This window comes from Prosopis cineraria, unplaced genomic scaffold (genome assembly GCF_029017545.1).
Source record: "Prosopis cineraria cultivar Desert tree isolate PC_DT_omini unplaced genomic scaffold, ASM2901754v1 PC2, whole genome shotgun sequence".
NCBI classification, from domain to species: Eukaryota; Viridiplantae; Streptophyta; class Magnoliopsida; order Fabales; family Fabaceae; genus Prosopis; species Prosopis cineraria.
In genome coordinates this window covers 41,325,154-41,342,927 of record NW_026555333.1, presented here as the reverse complement: position 1 = coordinate 41,342,927, position 17,774 = coordinate 41,325,154, and the positions used below count along the sequence as shown (strand labels likewise).

The 17,774-nt window shown below is 33.2% G+C and overlaps 2 protein-coding genes across 5 annotated transcripts; one reads left to right on the top strand and one right to left on the bottom strand.

Annotated features, from left to right (window-relative positions):
* Positions 1-2,465: 2,465 nt before the first annotated feature.
* On the top strand, positions 2,466-8,665 carry LOC129303708 (protein TRIGALACTOSYLDIACYLGLYCEROL 2, chloroplastic-like). Of its 3 annotated transcripts, XM_054943188.1 has the most exons (7): positions 2,466-2,588; positions 3,737-4,373; positions 4,485-4,814; positions 6,203-6,318; positions 7,911-8,001; positions 8,093-8,216; positions 8,295-8,665. In XM_054943188.1, the coding sequence occupies exons 2-6, from the start codon at positions 3,855-3,857 to the stop codon at positions 8,183-8,185; spliced, it is 1,149 nt and encodes a 382-aa protein (XP_054799163.1). In that variant the 5' UTR covers positions 2,466-2,588; positions 3,737-3,854; the 3' UTR covers positions 8,186-8,216; positions 8,295-8,665. The 3 variants fall into 3 exon arrangements, 2 of the variants coding, with proteins under 2 accessions (XP_054799163.1, XP_054799162.1); XM_054943187.1 differs by having other exon boundaries at positions 8,093-8,665; XR_008591527.1 differs by lacking the exons at positions 8,093-8,216; positions 8,295-8,665 and having other exon boundaries at positions 6,192-6,318; positions 7,911-7,946.
* Positions 8,666-8,975: 310 nt separating this feature from the next.
* On the bottom strand, positions 8,976-15,640 carry LOC129299194 (vacuolar protein sorting-associated protein 26A-like). 2 transcript variants are annotated; one of them, XM_054937663.1, is made up of 12 exons: positions 15,554-15,640; positions 15,269-15,398; positions 15,103-15,177; positions 14,322-14,396; positions 14,127-14,199; positions 13,727-13,771; positions 13,428-13,539; positions 11,852-11,918; positions 11,239-11,283; positions 10,657-10,712; positions 10,387-10,562; positions 8,976-9,618 (listed from the first exon to the last, which is right to left on the bottom strand). In XM_054937663.1, exons 2-12 carry the CDS (start codon positions 15,269-15,271, stop codon positions 9,440-9,442), a joined length of 906 nt encoding a protein of 301 aa, XP_054793638.1. In that variant the 5' UTR covers positions 15,272-15,398; positions 15,554-15,640; the 3' UTR covers positions 8,976-9,439. The 2 variants fall into 2 exon arrangements, with proteins under 2 accessions (XP_054793638.1, XP_054793632.1); XM_054937657.1 differs by having other exon boundaries at positions 15,269-15,623.
* Between the last annotated feature and the right edge of the window lie 2,134 nt (positions 15,641-17,774).

The window sequence follows — 17,774 nt, the reverse complement described above, 5'->3', positions numbered from 1 at the left end:
AAATATAAAAATTAATATTTTAAATGGTTAAAATTATTAGGATTGAGTTACAGCGAATTAAAATTTAAGTACTAAATTACAATACAGTCAAAACTTTAATAATAAAATTATAATGAGTTAAAGTTTAAGAATTAATTTATAACTGAGTCAAAACTATGATAATCAAATGATTCATTTTTTTTAATTTTATTTTAATAAGATTTCAAGGTAACTAATGCTTTTAAAAAATAGTTCAAGGGCAAATTAGAAGCAAACATGGTCAGTGTCACTGCTTGTGAACCCCACATGTCATATTAGTAAAATTGATAAAGTTAACAAGGGCCTAATAGAAGTAATTTTTTACTCCTTAAAAAAATAATTTAAAAAAATTACCTCACTTATTAATATAAAGTGTCTATAATTTTTTTTAAGAATAAAAATGAATCTTAGCACTTTTTTTCTTTTCCATCATCTATGGGAATTGTGTTCCTCACATTCGAGATTGTCTCATGGAAACACTTGAGCTTTTATGATGAAAGAAAAGAGCAAAGGGTATTAACTGATCAATTGGTGAAATGAAGCCCTACCTCTCTCTATCTTACTCCCTTTATCCCTTTATCTTTATATATAAAATGGGCAAAATTAAAATGTTTTTGTATTTTTAATTAAATAATTAATTTTGTTTATTTATATGATTTGATTAAAAATATTTTATATATAAGGACATAGAGAGTAACACTTATTGTGTGTTTTAGTTATGACCTGTAACTTTTATATTTAAATGTTTTTTTTCCCTTAATATAAGGAGAATTTGAATTCTTGATATCTATACTCAACCCCCCTCCATCCTTGCCACTTAAGTTAGTCTCATTTGGCTATTTAAATGTGTTTTTAAAATAGAAATATGATAGTTATTTTTTTAATTTAAAAGTATTTTTAATTTTATTCTTTATCATTTTATGTACTAAATGGATATTATAAATAGAAACATGATAGCCTCATTTTAGTTATTCTGTCTTTTTTTAAGATAACAACAAATTTAAGAGAAATCTAAACTCTTAATCCCATATTGTTGCTGGAAGTGGGAAAAAGGGATCTAACTGGATTTTTTTTTTTTAAATAAAAGGGTTTTTGAAGTATGACCTTTCAAGGTTACACCGATCATAGCTCTGTAATTTTTTTAAAAATATTATTATAAAATATGATAGCTCAGCTTACATAAATTTTTAATGCTAATATCAATATCAATGTTGGATATAAAGTTTTAAGTCAATATTTTTATAAAAATAATATTCTCTCTGTTCAAAAATGTAAGGCATTTTTAATCGAAACTCATTCCCTAATAAAGTAGTTACTTACTTTTCAACTAACTATATCTTTTTATATTTATCCCTGTTAAATATCCTACAATAAATATAAAGTTATCATCAATAGGAGTATTTTTGAAAAAAATAATAATTAAATACTTTATATTTTTGAACGGAGGGAGTATGAAATTATAAAGTAATGGAGAAAAAAAAGTAAAATAAAGTTTAATTGCACGGTGTTTGCTGTATATATTATTCTGTCCTTAATAAAATATATACTTTTGAAGTAGTTTATCATAAAGCTTGCAAGACGGTAAAAATCCATATCCACACACACACACAAATATTTTCAGTAATAACACCGTGTAAATTCTAGTTTCTTCAAAAAATTATTCCCTCTCATCCCAAACATATAACCTTTTTAGTTGATTTAAAATATAGGACTTGTTTCATATCATGATGTTACATTTATAATGCATTGTCAAACTACCCTTATTTAATTTATCCAAAAATAATGCAGATGAGAAAGAATGAAAGTAGGAGAAAATTATCTCAAATAAAATGGTAGTTTTGAAAAGATTACTAATTAATTTTAATGTTTTAAATTTGTTATTCAAAAAATTTAATTTTTTAACTTAATATATGTGCTTTAGTGAGAAAGATAGAATGGCAGGAGCGCCTATTTATTTGATTTTCAATTCTTTTTAAAATTAATTTTATTAATAATTAACCAGTTTTATTGATCAATTATATCATATAAAATAATCAATCATATTTAAAATTGATTACAGTAATTAACTTTTCATATAATCAATTTTTTCTGACAGACCCTATATTGGCTTTCTTTTCTTTTGTTTTGTAAGAATTATGTAGGCTTTCTTAATTGGGGTATAATTTAGTTAAAGGGGACTGAGAATCCAATTTGGGGCCTTTCAAATGATTACTGTCTTTTGAGCCAACTTTAAAATGAAATTGATTTATGTAAATTCAAATTTAGCAATAAAGATATAGTTATTAAAAAATTAACTTACAATTCATATAAATTCATTACCCATGTGAAAATGTTGTTGATAGGTTGATTCATGGCAGTTCTTTAACTGAGCCATGCCTGTGAGCCCCATTACCTAGCTCATGAAAGACAAATGAAATTTTACCCCCCCCCCCCCCCCCCCCCCCAAAAAAAAGAAAAGAAATTGGAGGCAGTCTTTGCGCTTCGTCATCTCCCAAATCGTCGATGGCTCTTTCAGCAGCTACTTAGGGATCTGTTTCCTCCGTTCAGTCTCAGTCACAGTCACAGTCACAGTATGTCTCCCTCTGTCCCGCCCTTTCAATTTATGCACTGTCAGCATCAATTTATTCGGAATTCCGTGCTAACACTGACACTAGTGGTTTGAATTCTACTCCTTCGTCTACATGAATCCTCTGCTTAGGATTTTGTTTCAAAGAGAAGTATGGTTTTAGGAATCATAATCAGATGCTAGCTGGGTAAAAGTATGAACTTGTTTTTGTAAACATCAAACCGGAACCCTTTCTCTTGTTACGTGAGGATTTGGTTATAGATGGATAGCTAAAATGTCCAAATTGACATTCTTTTTGAACTACGGGGCTAGGATTCATCTTCTAAACGAAACTCATTGGTTTGAAGATCTCAGTACGTTCTATTTTTTAATTTCTCCTATGATATTCACGGGAAGGGAATGAAGGGGCTCCTTTTGTTCGTGCATCCACGGTCTTTTTTTTTTCCTCCCCCTTCCATCTAGGCTACTAAGACCAGTGCTTTTTGAGGAGTGGAGTGACACAGTTGTTTACACTTTTGCTGAATCTGTAAACATGCCATACTTTTTAAAGGGCTTGATTGGTCGCCTTGAAGAGAGAGGTGAGGTGGGCTGATCATTAATGGGGCGTCGACAAGTCGAGAGGGTTGAAAAAGAAATGAAAATTATAAAGAACCTGAACCTTCAAAAATCACTTAGGCCTTGTTTGGTATGCAGAATGAAATGGAATGGAATGAAAAAGGTGACTCTTTAAATGAGCAATGTTTTCTGTAACCATAAATAAACGATAGTAAGAAATATATAGTTATTGTTGAATGGTGTTAACATGGATATAACAGATATTGCTTGCCTCAAGTTTCATGCAATGAAATTCTTATTCATTTCCTTCAAGCTTACCAAATGGAGCCACAATTTGGAGTGGGTTGAAACAGAGGTGGCATGTGTTTTCACCCAAGCCATTGTCCCAGTCAAGCGTTAAGCTTTAGTTTATTGATTTCTCTTGGCATGTTCCACTCAATGTACTGTAATTTTATAATCAATTGACGATTAGAGCCAATAAAGTTGATCATATCAATACCTTTTTTTTTTTTTTTTCATTTTGGATTCTTTTTCATGTCATTTTTCCATCCATTATGCATTTAATGCTTCTAATACTTGTATGGTTATGATTTATAGCTCCACAAGGATGTTACAGCAGCCTCGCACATCCGTAAAGTGATTTGCTATTCAATTTTGAAAACTAGCTTCTACAGATAATAGGTGCAGAACTATATTATCTTAGGTTGCATCAAAGATGGTTGGGAACTATCCAGTCCATGTCTTAACATTGCCAGCTACTTTTCCTCCATCTTTGATGTCCCTACCTGGGAATTTTTCCAATGGAATCCCTTATCTTCCTTGTAGACCCCAAACAAGATTCAACAGAATAAAATCTATGTCAGCTGATGCGGGGCCTGGAGAAACATCATCTACTTCGGAAGCAACAAATCCTCTAGCTATCATTTTAGACCTTCCTCGTGCTGTTTGGAGACAAACACTACGTCCACTAGGCGATTTTGGGTTTGGTAGAAGGAGCATCTGGGAAGGAGGGGTTGGACTACTTTTAGTATCTGGTTCAGTTTTACTTGCTCTTAGTTTAGCCTGGTTGAGGGGTTTCCAAATACGATCCAAATTCAGAAAGTACACGGCTGTCTTTGAGTTTGCTCAGGCTTGTGGTATATGCACTGGAACACCTGTAAGGATCAGAGGGGCAACTGTTGGCAATGTCATTCGTGTTAATCCTTCCTTAAAATGTATTGAAGCAATTGCAGAGGTGAGTTTCAACGCTATAATCTTTTAAGTTTGTAACCTTGTTCCCACTCCCTTTGTTGACATGAAAATGTTGAAATTTTGTTTGGGTTTGGAAACATATGCTTCTGTGTAGATTGAAGATGATAAAACAATTATACCACGAAATTCGCTGGTTGAAGTTAACCAGTCGGGTCTTCTCATGGAAACTTTGATCGACATTACACCTCAAGATCCTATTCCAACACCATCAGTTGGACCTCTTGACCCAAAATGTTCCAAAGAAGGTCTCATTGTGTGTGATCGAGAAAGGATCAAGGGGTATGAGGGAGTTAGTTTGGATGCATTGGTTGGGGTATTCACCCGGCTCGGACGAGATGTAGAGGAAATTGGTATTGCCAATACTTATTCATTGGCTGAAAGAGTTTCTTCTGTTATTGAAGAAGCAAAGCCACTTCTTATAAAGGTGTGATGTAATCTTCTCATATTACTGTATCCATTAATTTTAATGCTCCAATTTCTTTGTTGTCTTTAACAGGACGGCCATTCCTCTTGGAATTTTCATTTTTATAGAGATCTGAATGATAGACTTGATGATGTTGCTCTTTTGCTGGACATACTTGTTCTTTTCCATGTTTCTTTTTTGCTTAACAGAAAGATTTGGAATTTGGATTCTTGAGATTCTTAGTACAAGCACATTTTCTTATTATTTGTTTATATGGCGACTCGAGACTCCTTCTAATGCAAAGCTATTTGTTTGTTTAATGGTACTTAATAGTAATAATGAAAATGATTTGCCTCAAACATTTCCAATAAGGTTTTATCACTAAATGTTTTTGTAATTTGTTTGGAGAGGGGATTCATTGCCCTCTGTTTCATACCTATTTGCATCATTCTCTCTTCTTGTTAATAAATTATTTTTTTCATGTATAAAAAAAAAATGTTTCACAGACAAATAATCATCCTGTTTTGGCTTTGCTGAAACGGATTGGCAAATTTGTAACCGGCTGTTTAGTCTTTGATGGGAGCTGCATTTAGCCACACCTTTAGGAGAGAATTCCCCCCGCCCCCAACAATTTTTTTTCTTTCTTTGTGGGTTGGAAGAGGGGAATTGTCCCTTGTGGATCTTGAGAGGGATTGGAGTGGTCGTTTCAGTTGAAGAGTCTGGTTCATTTTCCGTTGTTTTCTTTTTGCTTGGGCCTTTAGGGGTGATATTTTGTCTCGTGCTTGTCCTCTTTTGTTTTGTCCTCTTGCAAGCTTGACTTTTGCATGATGATAAATGACATATCAGCATCTGCCAATGTAAGTCTGTAGTCGTTAAGTTGTTATCCCCACTTTAAGTCTTACAAATATGTTATGTTGAACCAGAACAGGAAAATGCCTTAGAATTATTTTCTTGGAAGGGATGGCATGGGAATTTTTACGTTCTCCATATCTTTATGATAAAATATTCAACACCCCTATGTTTGCCGTAAAATGTCAAATTGTAGAAATGTGATTGGGCAATTAGGATCTCAATTGGATCTTGACATTCTTAGTTGTGAATGTGATCACATTCTGGACAGCTAACATTTCATGTTCATTATGTTTAGTTAAAATACTCAATTTTATCTTCTTGCTTCTGTGTAGACTTAATTTAATATATTTAATTATGGGGTATTCACTACAGCGTTCACAGTAGTTATTGTGGACAAATTAATAGTGTGAGTGAACTCTAGGGAGTTTTTTTATGCACTAACATTTCTGGTATCTTTGTACTTTCTCCTTGTTGTGACTAAATGTTGTTTCCTTTTGAAATAATTATATCACTCATTCTCATCCCATATATTTGGCTTTGATTTAGTGATTTCTCAGATCAAAGCCATGGCTGATGATGTGCAACCTTTGTTGGCTGAAGTTCATGAGACTGGTCTATTGAAGGAGGTTGAGAATTTGACCCAAAGCCTTACACAAGCCTCTGAAGATTTGAGGTTAACTATAGAAACCTCTCTGGCACTTTTTATCTCTGTTATATCGTTCCTGCATACGCATCCTTGTAGTACATTGTTACTAGTAGATAAGATGCCAGCTGTTATGTCAACATTATGTTCTTGAGAGAGATCCTGAATGAAGAGACTTGGGAAAAGGGGTGAGTGGCAAGGAGGCAGTTTATTGTGGTCCATCTAGGGCATGTATGAGAAAATAAGGTTTATTTGGGTTAGGCGTCTTCAGTGATTTTATGTAGGTGAGTGCACACTTGTGCGTAAGTATATGCTGTAAGAGTGGTTTATAGCATAGGATTTCTGATTTAAAATGAATGCTAATATTTTACTTGCCAAAAATGATGCTTTAGTATTTTTACCACTTATAACTTCTTTGTGTAAAATGTAAAAATGCATGACCTCAAACAAGTCTTCAATATATACTAGAAAAAAGGAGCAAAGGTTCATAAAAGTTTTAAAATGAGAAGGCTTGTGATTTTATATTATTTCATGTCACAAACACAGCCTCTTAGGGTTTTTTTTTTTTTTTTTTGTGCCAACCATCTGGTTTCTTTTCTCCCTTTTTTTTTTTTATAAACATAGGAAAACCATCTGGTTTCTAATTCCACTATCTATGGAAGGTGGCTCTCCACACAACCTTTTTTTTGTCCACGAGGAATGCATAGGCTTAGGCTTTACTTGAAGGTTATTGGGCCCCTTCTACTTACTCAATCGTCGTTCTACTGTTGGTCATCCTGTTAATTTATGTTCTGTTGAATATTTCAATTTCAGTATTAAGGATTTATTGAAATTAATAATAAAATATTGAAATTAATTATGATAAATATTCCATTTGAAATTACATATTAAACTGAAATTTAAATTTATAAATTATAAATCAATTTTAAAATAGTATAGAACACTCACTGCACTGGGTCTTCATCTATGTTGACCTGTGCGTACCTTGAGTAGTTGGTGAAAGCTGCACTTCATTTGGAAAATGGGGTACAAACTTGAATCACATTTCGAAGTCTCTGCTCTTGTGGGTTTCTGCTGGCAGCTCTAACTTAGGAATGCTGATTCTACCTACCTGGCTCACCGACCCCTGTGATCAGGATGCAAATGCACCATGCTCTGAAATGTGGCATCCAGCTCGTAGATCAAAGTTAGATGCATCTTATTTAGTTACTATGGTTGAGAATTGTGCACAATCAGGACTCTACACTAGCTGTATCAAGATTGAAATGTCCTTTTTTGTTTTTTGTTTTGTTTTTCAGTTTGAACATAAAGTGGATAAAGTGATGACCCTTAGATTAAGAATATAGTTTCGAGATATCCAAACTTGGTGTAATTACCCGTTATCTGTAGCCTATAGGTCTTCATTCTCTTACCATATTCTATTTTCATTAAGATCCATGATATTACAATGAAGAAAGTACATATGGTAATACAACATGAAGACACACTTCACCTATGTGCTGAATGATAAAATCATTTATCAGTCCCATGAGAACTCTAAGATAATTCTAAAATTTCATTTACTCTTACTTTTATCCTGGAAAATATATCATGACAACTAAGGTCATCCTATGTTTATACAGAAGGGTACATTCGTCCATCATGACCCCTGAGAACACTGAACTTATTCGCAAGTCTATTTACACTCTCATATTTACCCTGAAGAACATTGAGGCAAGGCTGTAAATTTGGAAATCTCAAGTAAATTTAATTAATTACAAATAATTTGGCTGATTCTGTTCTCATTTCTGTTGCATTGTTGCAGAATATTAGCTCTGATATATTGGGTTTCGCTGGTGATGAGGCTACAAGAAGGAATTTGAAATTACTTATCAAGTCTCTCAGCAGGTTATTGTAAGGTCCAAGTAAAATAAAATAGGTTATAACAGGTGATTACTTTCTTTGCAATGCATTTTATCAACCGCAACATTGGAGCATTTCAAAGTATCTTGTACTCCTTTCTGTAGCTGTTTCTATGGTGCTACTACCCAAGATTGTGACATAGAAGCACTTTTGATGATCTTCAAGAACAGCAGATTTTATTGATTGAGGCAGCCGAGTTGACGATATTTTCTCCATCTAGAATATATAAAAGGTGAATCTCAATGGCTTGTCATTCCCCAATTAAATCACTTAGTTGAGAGAGTTCGATGACAGGCGCTTGGCATCAAAGTGTTTCATGAATGCAATTGCAATCTTTGGGATCAAGAAATTGATCAGTGCATGATCATTTCCTTTTACTGTCTCATGTTAAGAAGATTTTTTGGAATTTAATGTTATGGAAGCATCTTCATCTTCATTTTTATAAAAATTATTTCAATCCCTGTTACGTAGGCAAGTGGCTACTTGTGCATTTCCTTCAAGCTAATATTTTTGGTGATACGCTCATGAATCTGAGGTGTACCGTCTCGTAATGTATGCATTCTTTAATCAATGTGTACGATTTTGGAATTTAGAACTTTTATTTAGTAATAAATGTTACAACTTATCATGAATAAATCATCACTTGTGAGTGGTCTGTTTCCTATGAGCATGTATTCAAAGAGGCAAACTCTAGCACCAACTGGTTAGCTAAAAAAAGCTCGTCAAATGAAGGATCACGTTCTATTTTTCGTCACATGAAATAAAGAGAATGAGCAAGTGCAAAAAGAAAAAATAACTAGCATATATTGTAATGTGTTTCATGTTTCTCATTTTGGAAGTATTACAGCTCTCAAATATCCACGTTCATTGTAGATTGGATTAGGCTTCTCTTATGTTCACTCCCAAAATTTGTTGCTAGCACGTTCTTCCAGATGTTACTACTTCAGAATGTTTTCTGACAGAATGAACTAGTTTATTTCTCAGGTGCCCAACTAATTTTCATAATACAAAAGATAAAAATCAAGACTAAGCTGAGCTTTTACTGTGCTCAAGCTCAACATTATTCGTTTAACCTCTCCTGACGAACACAATCAAATAAAACTAATTCTTGTGTCACAAGCATACTTTACAAGACCTAAAGGACCATCAAAGCACAAGAAGACTGCTGCAACATGAAGACATCTGGCTCAATAAAAGCATGGCATTGACAGGATTCATGCGTTGCAATGTCTTGAATCAACAAAATGTTTCAAGAGTTTTCTAGCAGACGATAGAGTTGGAACTCTTGCTGCTTAAAGTACCTTCGATCCTCATCGTCCACAAGAACAAGATTCAGAAAATATTTCACACTAAACTTGTTATTGATGTTGCGGTAGGTGGGTGTGAGCTCATACGGACTGAGGAACAACCTGATGGGAATTGATTCTCCTGTAAAAAGAATGATCTTCAGTAGCATTCCTTTAGAGAGATTAAAATGAGAAATAATTAGACAATAGGTTATATTAAAGATCAGGTGGCCCATGGTACAAACAAACATGCACACAACATATCTTATCGGTATTACAGCTAGCAGTGTAAAAGAGCTGCTCAAATTTGGCTTGCTTTGTCGATTTATATAAATGCATACAAGATAATACACAACGAGTTATACGAGTTTTATGAGTTTTCATTATACTTGAGAAAAAAATTATGATTTACAATATCCATATCAATGTAAAATATAATATCTACAGCAAATCACATTCTTTGCAAATCTTGATTAGTGTAACTCATTATTCAAATTGTGTTGTAATATACATGACGCTCCACCTAGTTTATACAAAATATACATGATTATATATGTCATTTGAATGTTCATATTAATTTTAATTTTAAACAAGATAAGCATCAAATTTCAAGATTAGATTAAATGTTTCATGTTTTTGAGCTAAATCAAATTCTTAAACAAACCGAACTTGAACTTGAACTTCAAGATTAGGGCTCGGGAATTTAATCCTTGTCGTCCTATTTTCTTCAGAAAAGAAGGTCCAAGGTAAGGTAACAGGTGTGATCCTTGTCCATATATGAAAATCTCATGATATGTAGTGGTGGATATATATCAGATTCAACGTTCATGTTTTTCAAGACAAGATCATGCATATGAATACAATATGACTATTATTTTTATAAGGAAAAGGTTAGTGTATATATGCATACCTCGGACAGGCGCACCGTCCATCAGTTCATATTTTGCAAGGGTCTCAGTTTCCACGTAAGTGTTGGTCCCTGATCCAGTTGACTCTCTACGCCTTATCTCAAGCTCCATGTTTTTTATTTTGATTCTCACCAGGAGAAAATATATTTTGCCAATGATGACGTCCTTCAGATGGTACCTGTCAGTTTTTGAGTTACAAAAATGGGACTCACCTCTGACATTACATGAAAACATTGAAACTTGCTATTTATGAAGAGTTTATTAATACTTACTTGCTTTTACTGTATTCAAATTCTATGTGCAAGCAGTCTTCGATTCCTACTTCCATCTGAATGAGACATCAAAATGAAGAAAAATAAGGTCAATGTTAAGCAATAGCATCTTTCTCGTAGAGTTCTAGAGGATATCAAACATATTAACTTATGCTTTTGTAACATAGAAAAGCATAGGGCCACCGACAGCTGTGTCCACAAATTCCCTTTTAGGAAAGGTGAGGACTAAGAAAATGAAAATTGATCGAAGTGGATTTTTTTTTTCTTTTTTTATATAATAAAAGCATTAACAGATCATGCAAAGGGATGGGCATGTATTGGACAGTGGGACCTAAAAGATAAACCTGCTACTAATTCAAGAAATAATAAGACAAGCAAAATACATTCAGCCTAATTGAAAATGCCACTTCAAGCAGTTGCAGGACATGGGCAAAAAATCTTCCCAGTTCACTATTTTCTTTTTTTTCAGCCAGATTTCTAGTTCACTGTTAATTTTAAGCATAAGGAAAAATCTCAGTATTAATTGCCTATCAAAATTGGCTACTAAAGATATACATGAATAGATAATTTTATCATCCTAACCTTAATGCTATTATTGATTGCTGGAGGTGGACTATAGTTGCGAACCTGATGAAGAATGAAAGTAGAAAGTGGGTTACTTCATATACTTTTTCTGCAATAATCTGAAAACATACATATGAAAAAGAAATTTCAACAGTAATCACTCCAACAATAGAATATATAATCTTGTCATAGAAGGATGAAGCAAGATGCAAGATAATGAAGTTTAAAAATTAAAACCAAAAAAGATCCTCTGTTAACTACTCAATATCATTATACAAGGCCGATAAAGATGATGATGATATGGCAGAAAGTGCATGAATAATTAAATCATGTGAGCGAATTGTGGTATTAGGTAATCATATAGCTTAGATTTCAGGTCCATGCATTGCACAAAACTTAGGGAGCAATACACATTGTTATGGCTTGTAAGTAGTGAAATTTACTAGAAATTTTATTAATATATAAATATAGATGATTCAAACACCCAGTAATGAACAAAATATATCACTAATAAATACAAGCAAAGCAGTGAAATCCATAAGAATAAATGAGACAATTATATAGGAGGGACTATGCCAATCCTGATTATAAAACAAAATTCTTCAGTACATACAGACACAAAACTACTTACCACAAAATCCAGGTACTCCACAATGTTGCTGACAAAATTTCGACTAATTGTCACCTTCAAAACATACCTGCATGTTTTGCCCAAAAAAAAAAGCGGTTCATTTCTCTGGTTATCTTCATCTCTTCAACCTTTGATTTATTAAACTGTAATAACATTCAACACTGACAACAACTTGAAACCCCAACCCCTGAAGTATTGGAAACATTAAAATTGTCTCTTTTGTTTTTTTGGAAAGATACATGATTAGCTAATTATTTACAGAAAAAGTAAACGAAAGGCACTTAAGCAACACAGTAAATTTGCCAACAGGATTTCTTTGCCTAGAAAAGAGGTATGAGGAGCTCTTTTATCCATCCCACTTCTCATGCGGTTTTACTTTTGTAGGATCAGTGCTGTAGTTAAATAGTGCATACAAGATAACTAAAACAATTACAGAACTACCAAACATGATGCTGAACACAGTGATATTAAGTTGGATAAATTTTGATATATTCTGTTCAATAAAATTAATCATAGCAATTATGTGGGCATTCTCCAGTTTGTTTGTTTTTTTAATTAAAAGAGAATTATTGATGAGAAGAGAGAAAATTACAAAAAAGACAACAAATCTTCTCAACGCAAAAGAAAATTCTCCAGATTCTAAATCGAGAGTGCTCTATTCCTTTGGAGATCCACAAGGGACACCCCCTAGAAGACGTATTAGCCAAAAATACATAGGGGGCAAAAATAAAATCCTCTCTGAAAGATGTGGCAGAAGACATTTGATTAAACATGTGCCCATTTCACCAAAAAGAAAGAAAGAAAGAAAGAAAGAAGAACACACTTGCATTCTGCTCCAACCAAAGAAAGCACAAACCAACCAACAAAGACTGCATTGCATGCTTTGCTGGCAAAGAACTTTAAGCTCCTTATGACTCCCAAATGTGCAGCTGAATTCATTTCTTTCTTGTTTAAATAACAAACACACACAACAGAGAAACCTGCTGGTACACACTGAAAACATTCAAATGACATTTTTACCAATAAATATTGTTTCCAATCAATGAGCAAAAATCTAAAAGTCCAAACAAATTCAACCAAAAGGGAAAGGAAAAACAGATTTAGCTTGCAAGGACTAACGTAGTTAGATCAAATTGTTGATTTGATGGATAAGTTGAACCCAAAATTGATGAGCAAAGAATAAGGTGCTTTTATAAAATACAAAGTTGTAGCTGGTCATCCAAACTTCGGCTTAATTTATGATTTATGATAAACGTGACTATTCTATAAACATCCAGCTCAATCCCATCATAGTGTGGAATGTTTTATCTAATCATATAAGAACCATGCACGTATAAGAATATAAAGGAACAGTCAGAGCTTGATTAAAATTATTTTGTTTGCATTTAGTATCTTATAACTTCTGCAATAAGCCCATATCATACATCCATAAAAAATAAAATAGCCATCATGCACTTCCTCAGTTGGACACTATTGTTTTCTGACAATACAAAGTTACAGCACCATGAAGGAAATAAGGAGAAAATGAAATTTACAGAAATTCATGATTACCAAAGAAGTTGGATAAATATCGTACCTAAGCCTTATGTTGACTCCATTGTATGATTCATATGGCATCTCAACAGTAGAGAACTCAAAAGGATACGTTTTCCTTTCATATAAATCCCCAGGAACATCAAGCTCACGAACTGCAATTAAAGATTTTGTGGAATAATCATACCAATTGTAGACAGTGAAATGTAAAAAGGATAATGATGGTCCCCAGCAGATGGTTACAAGAGATATGAGAAGAAAAGAAATCAACATTTAATTTATGCAATTATACCATAAAGAGGGAAGAAGGAAAAGGTCTAAGCCATAGAAGCATCAACATACCAAGTGATGTAAAATCATAGAAGTTGCCTCTGTCAAAATACAGCTCTGAAAGTGAGAGAAAAGAAGCACCATATTAAATACACAGTATTAGAAAGTACTGAAGTAAAGCCTAAGTTATAGGCAGAGAATCGAGGAAGGATTCTAAAATGCATCCAAAAAAAAAAAAAATCCGGCATAGACAGATAATTTCAGAAATCAAAATTCTAGAATTAAACATTTTGAAAGTAATATTGTGTGTAGTTCAACCATGAAATGCAGCAAAGATTTCCTATAAATATATATATATATATATAAACAAAGGAAAATTAGTTGAAATGCAGTTACAGTAGTATTATCCATGGAAATACTTATTCAATGTACAGATTACTATCCTGAATCGGAGAAGTAAAAGGAAGCACACCTATTTGACCAAGGAGCTCAACTTTAATACCGTTATGTTCCACCTTCTTCCCATACAAAGGTTCTACGATAACCTGTAACCAAAGTCAAATCAACTGAGTTCCAATTGCCACAATCACCCAAATAAATTCCGCTGAGCACTGACTGAAAATGAGTGGAAGAAAGGCAAAATTGCTGAGAATGGCATGTAAGGTACCTCTCCAACTATGTTCTCCTGACTACGAAAGAGAGGAACCATGACTGATTGACCATTTTCCTTCTTTAGCGGAACCTTAAAAAACAGAATAGTGAGAAAAGTAAAATAAAATAAGAATTTCTTAAAACTTTTTAACAAAATTGAAAGATATATGATCTTTCCCTGCAGTTGGAAGCTAAAAGCACTTCTCGCTTAGTAAGTTAGTAGAAACAAGAAAAAAGATAGAAACAGGTAGAACAAAAAATATTTAAAAAAGGCAAAAGAATGAAAAAAAAAAAGAGCACACTAAAGATAAAGAAGTTAGAGGAGTTGAAGTCACTGATTTTGGCAAGCTATTCCAGCTTTCAAGCTATAAAATTTAGCCTGGGTCAAACATCTTATTCTGTCAATTAGGCAAGAGGCAATTTGACAGACAGCATTTAATATTATTTTCTAGTGATGTGTTGATCATATTAGGGTCTCTTATAGACACCCCCAAGGATTTAGAGGCACAGAGAACTTGAAGTTACATTATAGGACAGATAGGCTCAGCCTATGATGGCATGTCTCTGGAGATTTGCCCAAGAGCAAGGACTTAAATTATTCATTGCGTCCTGAAGACGATGTCAATGCATTTTTTTTTTTGGGTAGAGAATGACCAATAAATGAGTAACTTCCACTCCAAGAATTATTGTTAACTTGAGGCTTTTTACCTATTGATTTGAATGTCTAAAGAAACCTCAAAAATCACAAGGTTAGAGATTCATCTAGGCTAATTGGAAGTGACAGAAAATATCAATACCTGCTTGCGAGTTCCTCCATCAACCAATGAGATTGAGATTTTACACGGCGGTTTGAAAGCCCCAGCTAGGAAATTCTGATCAAACAAACATTCAAATCGATAGTATATCTAGATAAATAATAAAAATAAAACAACCCAATCACACTCACTTCCTTCCAGAACTCACCATTTCTTTCCGGTCAAGCTGTGTATCAACAGCACCTTGTCAAGCATGAAGCTTCAGAGAAGACAGACTCAAAAAATGAGGGGAAAAGCTCACTTTCTATCAATTCCAGTTTCCTATGACTGATCTCAGCCTAGTTTGATAAGAGAGATTCTAAATCGGTCACCTCGAGAAGAAAATCACATCCAAAAGGACACAGAAAATGCGGTAACGAGCCGTTCTGATTCGGTTGTAGATTAAATAAAACTGAAATGGAAATAATGTAAGAAATCAGATCACAAGACGCACCAGCCTCGACGCTCGAGTTTGAAGTTTCTTTTTTCTTCTCACCAAACTGTCAAACCTGAATGAACAGAGACTAGACGCGCGTTTCTTCTGGTTTGTTTTCTCTACTTTTTTCCCTTCGATGAAAATTTTAAAGGACAAATTAATTGCTATAAAATTAATTACTATAAAATTATATTAAAATTTTATATAAAAAAATAATTACTATAAATTTATTATAATTGATTTTTAATGTAATTTAATTTAATTATCAATAAATTTTATAGTAATTAATTTTTTTACATAAGATATATTTGTAATTCTTTCAAATTAAAAATTAACCTTTTTTCTCACAAGTTTTTTTGGGGAAAAAATCCTTTACCAAAGAAAATTGAAAAATTATTTATTTTTTGGTCTGTAAAAAACTATAATTGATTAAATATATATTCATACATAATAATAATATAAAAGTATCTAAGAAGTCACACTATTTAAATTACAAAATAATAATACAAGAATACAACCCATTTACATTTTATATGGATGCATAAGGACTGACGTTAGTATTATAAGATTATTACGTACATATTATAAACGTAATAAAAATGATATATAAGTAATTGAAATGAAAAATTATACATAGATTCATGACAAAAGAATTATAAATTCTAAATAAAAAAAATAATTTAGCATATGTGACTGTTGGTAGAGCTTTACTAGAAGAGTAGGGAAGAAAGTTGGCAATGGCAGAAATATTAATTTTTGGACCAATATTTAGTCCTGTGTTGATAGACCATTAACCCAGCATGCTTATAATGCTAAGAGCAAAGTGGCGAATTTTGTGAATGAATCTAGTGATTGGAACATCACTAGAATGAGTGAATGGTTGCCTAGTGATGTTCTACCATATTGCTCGCGCTTGTATCTCGAGAGCTTAGAGGGGAGAAGATAATTTTGTGTGGAAACTATCCTCTAATGGTAATTTTAATATTCATTCTGCATATCTTGCTTTAGACACATCATCTGTTGCTGAAGCAATTAGGGAGCAAAACTAGGTGTTGGGCAAGTCCTAAAAAGGTTAAAATTCATCCGTGGCTAGTGGCAAGAAATAAGTTACACATTTTAAAATTACGTGCTAATCATGAAATTCAAATGGAGGAGTAGTGCCCTTTAGGATGTATGCAAAAGGAGGACATGTTATACGTATTGAGAGATTGCTCACATGCAAAGAAAAGGTGAAAGAGTTTAGTCAGACCGGAGGAGTAGAACAGATTTAAAAACTAAAAAAAGTGAAGAATAAATTCTCTAAAACCTTAAATGCTCTCTCCGAAAGGAACCCACAAGATAAGTGTGAACACCATATTTTGTTCGAGCATCTTTTTTAATTTAATAATAAATAATCAAAAAATATAAAAAATATAAAAATGAAATTTAATCCTTTTTTAGAATTAGATTTTCAAAAATAATCTTGCTTAATTTTTTTTAAAAAAAGTCTCTCTCTAATTATCCCAACTATTCAAAAATATTGGGAATCAATTTTTTTTAAGACTCAACTATTTTTAAATTTCTCTCCTTAAATCTTTTGTTTTCCATTTATGTTTTAAAATTAGACTTTTCTTTCTCTTTCTCAATCCAATTAATAAAAAGGTATTAAAGAATGGCTAAAAAAAAAAAAGAAACAGATACATGCAGCATGAACACACGAAACACACGTACACACACACACTTTCGGCCATGCAGCAGAAAAAGAAGAAAATAGCAGAAACAGAGACACGAAACAGCAGTAAAGAAGCACGCATGAAGCACAGACCACAGAGAAAAGCACAGAAACGCAGAAGAAAATTCAGACCCATGCACACAGCAGAGCAGAGCGAGAAAGCATGTAAACTCTCACCTTACACGCAAGCTCTTCCTTGTTTCTACTTTAAAAGAGAGAAGGACTATTTCGGCTAAAAAAGGGGGAGGGATCGAGAAGGAGATGAGCTTTTTCCCGAAAAAAGAAGAGTGGGAGAGCAGGAGCAAGAGACCGAGAGAGATGAGTCTTCTTCTAAAAAAAACAAAGACTGACTAGACCTAGGAAGGAGACTGATCTGAAACTGAAAAAAAGAGCCAACAACGCGAGAGAGAGAGCCAGAAATGAGAAGCAGAGATGGTGAAGGCAAAAAACAGAGTAAAAACACGCCGGTAACGGGACTTTCAGCAAGATGAGAAAAGGAAGAGAAGAGAGAGACTGAGAGAGAGCAAA